This window comes from Eptesicus fuscus, chromosome 21, assembly GCF_027574615.1.
Source record: "Eptesicus fuscus isolate TK198812 chromosome 21, DD_ASM_mEF_20220401, whole genome shotgun sequence".
Taxonomy (NCBI): Eukaryota; Metazoa; Chordata; class Mammalia; order Chiroptera; family Vespertilionidae; genus Eptesicus; species Eptesicus fuscus.
This window is the reverse complement of record NC_072493.1, coordinates 20,278,560-20,289,273: the sequence shown is the minus strand read 5'-3', so window position 1 is coordinate 20,289,273 and position 10,714 is coordinate 20,278,560. Positions and strand designations below refer to the sequence as shown.

The 10,714-nt window shown below is 51.4% G+C and overlaps 1 protein-coding gene across 1 annotated transcript; it reads left to right on the top strand.

The window, feature by feature from the left end:
- The first annotated feature begins 7,165 nt into the window (after positions 1–7,165).
- ZBTB32 (zinc finger and BTB domain containing 32) lies at positions 7,166–10,052 on the top strand. Its single transcript, XM_008139826.3, has 5 exons — positions 7,166–8,067; positions 8,554–8,627; positions 8,738–8,806; positions 8,923–9,087; positions 9,462–10,052. The coding sequence occupies exons 1-5, from the start codon at positions 7,181–7,183 to the stop codon at positions 9,725–9,727; spliced, it is 1,461 nt and encodes a 486-aa protein (XP_008138048.2). The 5' UTR covers positions 7,166–7,180; the 3' UTR covers positions 9,728–10,052.
- The last annotated feature ends 662 nt before the right edge of the window (positions 10,053–10,714 follow it).

Genomic DNA, 10,714 nt, shown 5'->3' with positions numbered 1-10,714 from the left:
AGGAAAGGAGAGGGACAGAGAGCCAGAAACATCAATGAGAGAGAAACATTGAGCTGCCTCCTGCACGCCCCCCATCGGGGATGTGCCCGCAACCAATGTACATGTCCCTGACCATAATCGAACCTGGGACCCTTCAGTCCGCAGACTGACGCTCTATCCACGGAGCCAAACAGGCTTCCATATTATTTATGGGGCCTGGATATGACTAGAAATGAAGATTCCCCTTTTTCTTCCAGACCTGCTGTTGGCGTACATGTTAAGGTATCTCACATACTAGCCTGCATGTCCAAGTTCAGTCTACCTGCCTCTCACACAGTCAGGGTCTAAGTTACATCAGTTCTGAAGTCAACTCTCATGAGTATAGATCTGGGGTTGAGGCACATGTAGGCCCTGGAATTGGGCCATTTGGGCTAGGAGGTCCAGGGTTCTGAGTTCCCAGAACATGTCTAGAATTGAGGGGTGGGCACAGGTTCCAGGTGGGCACTTCTAGATTCCCTTGGACTTCTCAGCCCATGGGAGGGACGCAGCCAGAAGATGTCAGAATGGGGCCCTCCCTGGGTTTAGGCAATACTGGTATTCAATACTGTTCTTGAAAACAGTCCCTGTGAGGAAGTTGAGGGTTTTGGAAGACTTAGGCCCATATTAGGGCTGAAGAAAAAGGATGTGAGGATGCTGTGAAACCTGAGTTTTGTGTTTTGTTTTACATCTAGTCTAGTTCTTTTTCCACTTAATTCTCAAAAGATGTGCTTTGAGTCCTAGCCAGTTTGGCTCAGTAGATAGAGTGTTGGCCTTCGGACTGAAGGGTCCTAGGTTCAATTCTGGTCAAGGGGATGTACCTTGGTTGTAGGCAGGATCCCTGGTCTTGGTGCAGGAGTCAACCAGTTGATGTGTGTCTCTCACATTGATGTTTCTCTCTGTCTCTTCCCCTTCCTTCCACTCTCTTTAAAAATCAATGGAAAGATATCCTCAAGTGAGAATTAACAAAAATAAAAATAAAAAATAATTAAGATGTGCTAAGATAGGCTCTCTATGACCTAGATTTAGCTCACCTGGCTATGCCTATATCTGGCTCTTGGGTTGTGTAGACTATAGATTTAAGGGAAGAAAAAGGAATTTGCTTTGTGGTGTTTGGTATGTGTTGGATGTATTTAACCAGAATGTTTGAACATTTAAAAGTTTATGTAAGATTTGGATAATTGGTCTTAATCTATAAAAAATACTGCGTGTGCCCAAGCCAGTTTGACTCAGTAGATAGAGCATTGGCCAGAGGACTGAAGGGCTCCAGTTTGATTCCGGTCAAGGTCACATACCTGAGTTGCAGGCTTGATCCCTGGCCCTGGCAGGGTGCATGCAGGAGATAACCAATCGATGTGTCTCTCTCACATCAATGTTTCTCTATCTCTCCTTCTCTCTTCCACTCTCTCTGAAAAAAAAAAAAAATCAAGGGAAACATATCCTTGGGTGAGAATTAACAACAAAAAAAGTTGTGTGTATATGGGGAGGAGTGTTAACCACCTTAATTTGGGTAAAGAAATGTGTTCCTGGGAAGAGTTGAAAGTTCATAGAATGTTCCTGAATAGAATTTTGTTAAAACTTAGCTTTGGAGTTACTCAACATTTAAAATACGTGAGATAAAGGAAGAATGTTTTTCATAAAATAACCATCCCTCTATTCTGATTAATATTAATTATAATATCAGGTGTCCCAAAAATGTATACACACTTTGAGTAATTATTAATTCCAATGAGTTAAACCTGAAAAGAATGAAACAAACTGAGCTATCAACTTCTAGCAGTGTATACATTTTTGGAGGGTGCGGGTGAACACCCTGTATTTATATCAAGATGGGTTGTGCCTGAAGGGGCTCTTGGTTAAGCTTATCAGTGAGAATAAAAAATACCAGATTTCAAACTTTCCTTAGAAATACGAGTATTATAAAAGGCTGAAAGCCAACGTCATACCTCCTTTTCCCCACATACTTCTCTTCCAATTATGCCCTGACTAATCTCTCCTACCTACTGTACCCTCTCCCAGGGTCCAGGCTTGTGTCCTCATAACCTGTGGTTCTCTGGGAGAAAACTGCAGGTGATTCCTACTGAGTCAGGTCGGAAAGTGGAAGGTGAACAAGGTTTCTGAGACTGGGGAGAAGAGACCTCTCAAAAATAAAAAGGGCAGTGTCCCTGTCCTTCCATTGCTCTCGTGTCACTGCTCACTCCATGCAGGGTGGCTTGGGCGGTGCAGTAAAAAATGTAAAGCGGGAGCCTTGGCCGATGTGGCTCAGTTGGTTGGGCATGTGCACAGAAAAGATTGCTGGTCTGATTCCCAGGCAGGGCATATGCCCAGGTTGTGGGCTCAATCCCTGGCAGGGGTATGCAGGAGGCAATCAATCAGTGTTTCTCTCCCTTCCTCTTCTCTCAAAACCAATTTAAAAATCATATATACTGTATGTGGAGAGAGGGGGGTGGGGAGAGAGAGGGAGAGAGAGGCCTAGAGCAGAGGTGGGGAACGTCTGACCCCCTTAGGCCATTTAAAACCCACGAAATAATTTGATCTGAAGCATTGGGGCTGGGTTAATTAAATGTCTGACCAAATATAGTAGGCTAATTTTTAAGTTGACAATTTTGTATGGCCAACAAATCCCATCTAATAATAGACAAATATGCAAATTGACCATACCTCCGACACACCCGCAAGCCACGCCCACCATCCAATCAGAGCGAGTATGCAAATTAATCCAAACCAAGATGGCTACAGCCACAGAGAGCAAGGTTTCCTAGGTAACAGAGGAAGCCAAGCTTTCCACCTGCCCTTGCCAGGCCTAAGCCTCCATTCAAGCTACGAAGTTTCAATTATAGAAGGTAAACAAATTCAAACAAATAGCGGCAGAATGGAGCTTGAGAGAGCAGGCCAGGGTTGCTGCTGGCAACAGGGGAAGCAAAGCTTTCCGCACACCCTGGCAGGGCCCACCTGCTTAAGGCAACAAAGTTTCAATTATAACCCCAACACAAATGGCTGCTGGCCTTGGAGGGAGCCCCAGGCTTGGCTCCGCTCCAAGCTACAAAGTTTCAATTGTAGAAGGAAAATAAATTCCAGATACCAGGGCCTCTGCTTGGGTTGTCAGGGGGCGTGGCTGGCCTGCAAACCACCACAGGCCCCTCGCTCAGGCCGCCCCACACCCCAAGGGAACCCCACCTGATCTAGGACACCCTTCAGAGCAAACCAGCTGGCCCCCACCCCTGTACCAGGCCTCTATCCTATCTAATAAAAGAGTAATATGCAGATGGATCATCACTGCAGCACACAATATAGCTGCCCCCATGTGGTCAAAGATCCTGCCCCCATGTGGACATAAGATGGCCACCACAAGATGGCCAGCAGGAGAGGGCAGTTGGGAGGCACCCAGCCTGCAAGGGAGGGCAGTTGAGAGGGACCAAGCCTGCAAGGGAGGGCAGTTGGAGGTGATCAACCCTGCAGGAGAGGGCAGTTAGGGGTGACCAGGCCGGCAGAGGAGGGAAGGTGGGGGCAAACAGGCTGGCAGCAGAGTGGTTAGGGGGTGATCAGGCTGGCAGGCAGAAGCAGTTAGGGGAAATCAGGAAAGCAGGCAGGCAAGCAGTTGGGAGCCAGCAGTCCTGGATTGTGAGAGGGATATCCGACAGGCAATAAGGGGTTCCATATTGGAGAGGGTACAGGCTGGGCTGAGGGACAACCCCCCTCCGTGCACGAGTTTCGTGCACTGGGCCTCTAGTGATGTTATAAATATCCAAATGGCCCTCGGACGAAAAAAGGTTCCCCACCCCTGGTCTAGAGTGTTACCAGCCTAAGAGCTGAGGTGTAGAGAGCTCTAGAGATACCCCTAAGGAGGGAGGAAGTCTTAAAAGGGAAATCCTTAGATGAAGTAGACACCAAGTGGGAGGCAAGATAAGGTTTCCCACTCTTACCCTAACCGGTTTGGCTCAATGGATAGAGCGTCCGCCTGCAGACTGAAGAGTCCCAGGTTCAATTCCGGTCAAGGGCATGTACCTTGGTTGCAGGCATATCCCTAGTGGGGGAAGTGCAGGAGGCAGCTGATCGATGTTTCTCTCTCATGTTTCTAACTCTCTATCCCTCTCTCTGTGTAAAAAATCAATAAAATGTCCTTTTTAAAAAGTTTCCCATTCTTGGGGGGCTTTTATTCACTGAACGGGGAGATCCCTTGCCTCTTCTGCTCCCTTTTAGACTTCCTAAAAAGCCTGTTGACTACTGCCTGCCAACTACATTTGGTGGCTTACAGAGGACACTGCCTTTTGAGCTGTCTCCAACTCTCTTGATCATCAACGGGCAAACCATACCAGTGGGGATGTTGAGTCACAGACACATGACATGGGGCTGGGAGGTGAGGGGGACCGCACACCACTGGGTCTTCCAGACCACTCTACCTTTCCTTCTACACTTAGGGTTTCTCCCTCATGGCTTTCCCCACGTATTCCATATCTTCAGGGATTGTGTGTTCCTCTGTATACACAATCTGTAGAAATATCAGCCATTAGAGCTTTTATGTGTCTAGGCCAAGTGTCTTTTGTATGGATGTATCATGAGTCCCTGGGTGTGGTGGTGTGAGGAGTTAGAAAGCTCAGAAATGAAAAACATTTAATGTTCAGAGTAGCAAATGAATACAGCTTGCCCATTTGCATTTTCCCTTTCACTCTGACTCATCTTCCCCTCTCCCCACCCTATTATTGCCCCTCTACCAGCCCCACCCAATGGCACACCCTGTCTGATCTAGGAAGGGTTAACATCTGCCTGCACCCAAGCTAGAACGAGGAGTAGAGGGAAGACATATTAGGTCTGGAGGGAGAAAGTAGAAGGCTGGTCTGAATATTTTGGGGTCCTGGGGCCAAAGGGAGAAACAGGAGTTTAGAGACATAATATTTGAGTCTAGGAGAGGACCCAGAATCTAAGGGAGAAGGCTGGAGAGTGGGGGGAAACCAGAGAAGCCTTCCAATGCCTGACTTGTTTATCTTTGTTATTTATTGGGCATATACGATATGCCAGGCTCACATAAGGGATTTATTGTTTGTCAAATCATTGAAAATTTGTCATAGGATGAGGGATCATGGAATAATATGAAAAAGAAATTTGAGTTTCTCAGGCCTCATCCTTTTCCCAAGTTAACAAGTGCTGACGTGAAAAGAGGGGAACTCTCCAAGGACCTTGACTCTTTGGGCAGGAAGTGAGAGAAACGCCCGAGTTCTGATTTCAGAGAAACGTAATTTGTCATCAACCCAAGAAAAGGAGTTTTCCTCTTCGAAGACCACCACAGACCCTTTCTGGGGTTACCCGCTTCGGAGTTGGATGGGAGGATCTGAGTCACTCACACACCCAGTCCTCAGTGATGGCCCAAATGACAGAGGTCACTTCCACAAAGCAGCCAAGGCTTCCTCGTGTCAAGTCAGGCGTGCTTTCGGCTCTCCTTCACTCTCTCCCCGGAATCCAGATATTTCAGTCCTTTCTGCCTCTGAGATAGTAGAAACCGCTCTCACCTGCTGGAAAGAAACAGAATTAATACCATCTGAGTGATACCATGTACTGACAAACCTCTTTCACATTCATCACTTCACCCCCATCTCCAAATGAGATAAGCAGAGGTTTACCCTATTACATGGATGAGGTAAGGGAGGCTCAGAGAGATGATTTGCCCAAGGTGACTCAACTAGTAAATGGCAGAGATGAGACTCAAATGCAGATCTGATTAGTTCAGAGTTGTTTTTTTGTTGTTGTTGCCTCAGATACACTTCTTTGACTCTAGAAGTTCACAAGTGAAATAAGGAGACAGGTTAGGAGGCAGAGTGCCTGGATTCTAGAATGGAAGGGGTGGTCTCTCCTGGAGCGGTGAAGCAGAGCCAGGAGGATAAAACCACACCCTGTGGGGGCACTGTGGCAGGCTGATACTTGGGACATCCAATGGAAGATTGTGAGGTCAGGGGCGGAGTTATTGGGGTAGGGGGTGGGCAGGAGCCCAACAGAAGTTCAGAACGTGCGGTGTTCAGGAGGAAGCTACAACCGGTGAGTGGTTTCTTCTCCCCAGCTGAGACTTTCTTCCCGTTATATCCCTTTCTGTCCACTTCCTGCCAACCTACAGCCCTCTCCCTGAGGTGACCAAGTAATAATCCTGCCTCCCACAAGAGTCCTCACCACATCTAGGAATATGCCTGCTGGGTATTGAGACACTTGGGTCTGTCTCTTCGTATCTGTGTTTCCAGTTCTCTGCTTAAAAGCAAAGGTGGTGATTTTGATGTGTGAGAAATTCCTGTCTTGTTGGGTTCTTTTTATTCTTCACCTTTGGCTTATGAAAAACAAAATTAAACCATCTTCTTATCTTAACTTGAAAGGAAATAGCCTCTCCTCTCTACTTCTCATTTCCCTTTCTCTCACGTCCTCAGGGGTCAAAGTCTTCTCCCAAACCTCTATCCTTGGATCAAGAGCCTTCTTCCCAGGGACTTCTACACCTGCTCTTAACTCACTAGACAGGCATCTTCGGTCTCTTCCAGTTCCTTCTCTAAGGATGTGTTCTAGATGCTTCAGCCTCAAGATGATTGATGCCTTGGAGCCGGCCCTCCTGCAACTATGACCCCATGTATTGCCGATTTGCTGCTTCTCACAACCCTCAGCTCCACGTGATGGACTTGTGAAGGGACACACTAGCTCTCTAAACTCTCCCACGAAGCTGTGTCTTGCTCCATCCCTAACTGCAGGGATGACTGGGTCTGGAGGAGATCTCTTTGTCTCGAATGAAGGGAGCCCGGCCTGCTCAGAGGGGCTCAGAGAACAAGTATTTAAATCAGAGATTGCTAATTGGCAGAATCCATCTACACTAGTCTTAAACCCACTACGTAATATAGTGGTTAACTACCCGATCCTTGCTTTTTAAGTCCTGACTTTGATGTAATTTCCGTTCTCTTGCCACCGAACTCTAGGCCCCTGGCCTCTGTTATGGTTCTGGATAAGCTCAAGTCCTCTCTTGGGTTAGTTTATTTGCTCCATTCAGGACAGAGAGCTCTGATCCAGAACCAACAACTCATTCTTCCTCCCCTCATCTCCACAGGCTTGAAAATATGCTGTTCCTTCCTCCCCTTTCCACCATGGACCTCGAACTGTGGCCTTTGTCTCAGAACCTCTGAGATTGGGACCCAGGCAAGGCAAAATGCCCCTGTCCTCAACAAGACTGCCTAGCCCCTATGGCTCTGATCGGCTGGTACGGCTAGCAGCCAGGCTCAGGCCAGCGCTATGTGATACCATTATCACCGTGGGGAGCCAGGAGTTCCCTGCACACAGCCTGGTGCTGGCCGGTGTGAGCCAGCAGCTAGGCCGCAGGGGCCACTGGACTCTGGTGAAAGGAATCAGCCCTTCCACTTTTGCACAGCTTCTGTACTTTGTTTACGGAGAGAGTGTTGAGTTGCAACCTGGGGAACTGGGGCCCCTTGAGGAGGCTGCCAGGGCCTTGGGGGTGCAGTCCCTGGAAGAGGCATGCAGGAAGGCTCGAAGAGACAGGGCTGAAGGAACATCAGAGTTTAGTCAAGGGCTGAAGGAACATCAGAAGCCAGAGAAACCCACAAGGGATTCTGAGAGTGGAGTGGGGGACCTTGGAGAGCAGAGACCAGAGAAGTTTATTAGAGCTGGTGGGAGAGAACAGGAGACGGTGCAGGAGCACAGGCCACTGGGAGAGAGCCCTGAGATAGCAGAGGCAACGCAGGAGGATCAGAGGGAGCACATGCGGTCAGAGGAGAAGCTCGACCAATCCCTTTTTGACCACGGGGGAGTAGGTGGGAGACAAGAAGTGATCATGTGGGTGAAGGAGAGTCCAGGGGGCTCTGAGGAAAGTTTAGGGGAGTTGCCTGGCCCCCCACCCCCACCAGGTTCCCTCCAAACCAGCATCACCTCTAGGCCCCGGTGGGCTGAGGCCCCTTGGTTGAGGGAGAGCCAGCCTGCCCTGTGGAGCCTCCTGCTATTTCCGCCCAGATATGGCACTCCTTTCTCCCATAGTACTTCCATCACTGCCGCCTGGCAAGAGGTCTGGCCTCAGGATCAGAGGTGAGTGAAGGGGCCCAATGGAAGCCTACCTGGGAGGGAGTGGCTCAGGTGAGGCAGTGGTGATTGGTGAAAGGGCACCACATCCTTTTTTTCTCTCTCTCTTAATGTATTTTATTGATTTTTTACAGAGAGGAAGGGAGAGGGATAGAGAGTTAGAAACATCGATCAGCTGCCTCCTGCACACCTCCTACTGGGGGTGTGCCCGCAACCAAGGTACATGCCCTTGACTGGAATCGAACCTGGGACCCTTGAGTCCGCAGGCCGACGCTCTATCCAGAGCCAAACCAGTCAGGGCGGGCACCACATCTTTTATCTCTATTGTACATTTCCTGAGCTGGAGATAGGACAAAAAGCTCCCACCACAGGGGAAACCAAAGCCCAGCACCTGAGAATGTACGTGACCGTCCTCTGCAGGATGGGGTTGGTCAGGATCCCAGGTTTTGCCAACTCTGTTACTCTTCCCCCCCCCCCCCCCCACCCCCCAAGGATCCCACTGTCCCTGAACCTCCACAAAGGGCTCTGGAGCCAGAATCCGTTGGCCTTCTCTAGCTCTACCTCAGGTAAGCCCTTCACTGCCCTGCGTGAACCCTGTAATATGGTCTCTCTGCTGGGGTGGTGGCTGCAGGAGTCCAGCTTGAGTCGGGCCCCTACTTCCCTCCGTTCTCTCCAGGTTCCCTCCCCCCGGGCCCCGCCAAGCTCAGCCCTGGGGAGACGGAAGAGTCTGATCAGAGGCACACAGGTGAGGAGGGTGAGGATGCTTTTGCCTCTGTCTCATTGTAGCCCCTGACCTCTTGCCTGGGTGTTCCAGTGATCCCACCCTGGGACTCCCAGCTCTGCCCTCCTCTGTTCCCACAGGTGCACTTGCAACCTGTGTGGGTCCTGGGGGCAAAGCAGGCTGCCCATCTCGCCAACAGCCTTCCAGGCCTCCTCCTGCTCGGTCCAGGCCCTATTCTTGTTCTGTCTGTGGAAAGAGGTTTTCACTCAAGCATCAGATGGAGACGCACTACCGAGTCCACACAGGTATGGGCACCCTGCCCAAGCACTGACTTGCCTGCCCCTAAGTCCCTCTCTGCTGCCTAGCTCCCACACAACTTCCTTGTCCAGTTGCCCAGGATCTACCCCTAGGCCGCCTTCTTAAAAAATTTTTATTTTTTTTTTATTGATTTCAGAAAGGAAGGGAGAGGGCTAGAGAGAGAGAAACATCAATGAGAAAGAGAATCATTGATCGGTTGCCCCCTATTGGGGATCAAGCCTGCAACCCAGGCATGTGCCCTAGGCTGGAATGGAACCTGGGACCCTTCAGTCCGCAGGCCCACGCTCCATCCACTGAGTCAAACCGGCTAGTGCTTCGCCCCCTTCTTATCTTCACCGCCCTTCCCCTCCACCCGCCCTAGGAGAGAAGCCCTTTTCCTGTGGCCTCTGTCCCCAGCGCTCCCGGGACTTCTCGGCCATGACCAAGCACCTGCGGACACACGGGGCTGCCCCCTACCGCTGCCCTCTGTGCGGGGCCGGCTGCCCCAGCCTGGCCTCCATGCAGGCACACATGCGGGGCCACTCGCCCAGCCAGCTCCCGCCGGGATGGACCATTCGCTCCACCTTCCTCTACTCCTCCTCCGCCTCTACCTCCTCGAGGCCATCCTGGGACTCCACCTCCAAGTAGGTCCCCTGCCTCCTCCACCTGACGGGATGTCAGTGGCTTCTCTGGCTGCAGCTAATGAATGAAAGATACAAAGACAGGCCGGCGGGCTGGCTAGGCTTCTGATCCGCCACCCTGGCTTTGGCAGTCCAGCAAATTCGGCTCCAAGAAGCATCGCAGAAAGGGCCCCGAGAGACCCTCCCCCGGATGACCCAGGACCGCAGAAGCCTGGACTAGCGATCCCGTGTGGGGCGAGGGCAGTGAAGTTTGCACAAGCGAATCTTAACTGTGTGGGGACTGTTGGTTTCATTACTAAAATAAAGCGTTTTCTGTGCCTTCCTCTCAGGACAAGAAAGCCGAGTCCAGAATTTAGTCTGCGCGGGTTAAGGGGTGCGCGCAGCCTTGCCCCTGGTCCTGTGGCGGCCCCTCGTGGCCGCACGTCCGCTGTTGGGCACGGCGGCCACCTCCTCGGTCTCCCTGTGCTCCCGGAGGCGGCGGGTCGGGAGGGCTCGATGTTCGGGCTGACTGAGCAGCAAGCCCTGCGGGGGAAAGCTGCAAGAACCCAAGTTCCTGCCCTTTCCACCGCAAGCAAAGGCGCACGGAGTCGGAGTCTGGGGGTGGTCCCTGGCCCGGGCTCGAGGAGCCGCGTACTCCACTCTGCTTTCAACCACCCGCCTCCTCTCCTCGAGGACAAGGGCCCCGGCTCCTGCGGCATCTTTCCTCCACGCTGCGTGCATCGGCGGCCGGGTCGTCCCTGGAACTGAGACTAACCCTTGGCCGCCGCCCCTTCCCCAGCCCCAGCCCCAGCTCCTGCAGCCGCGAACTTCATCTCCCGGAGTCTTGGGGCTCCCAGGGAAAGAAGCCGCCTGCACCCTGGGAGTGGTAGTTCACGCCGGCCGCTGGCCGGCACAGGAACGATGGGAGGAGTCTGGGGCGAAAGCCACGCCTCCCGGCGGCTGGGGAGCTATCTTTCCTTCGGGGTCGGGTCGGGACCCCCACAGACCCAGCTCT

Excerpts from the sequence above, each read along its gene's own strand:
- ZBTB32 (XM_008139826.3), top strand. The coding sequence starts at position 7,181 with ATGCCCCTGTCCTCAACAAGACTGCCTAGCCCCTATGGCTCTGATCGG. Across the intron at positions 8,068-8,553 it reads GTCTGGCCTCAGGATCAGAG|GATCCCACTGTCCCTGAACC; the intron begins GTGAGTGAAGGG and ends CCACCCCCCAAG. Across the intron at positions 9,088-9,461 it reads GCACTACCGAGTCCACACAG|GAGAGAAGCCCTTTTCCTGT; the intron begins GTATGGGCACCC and ends CACCCGCCCTAG.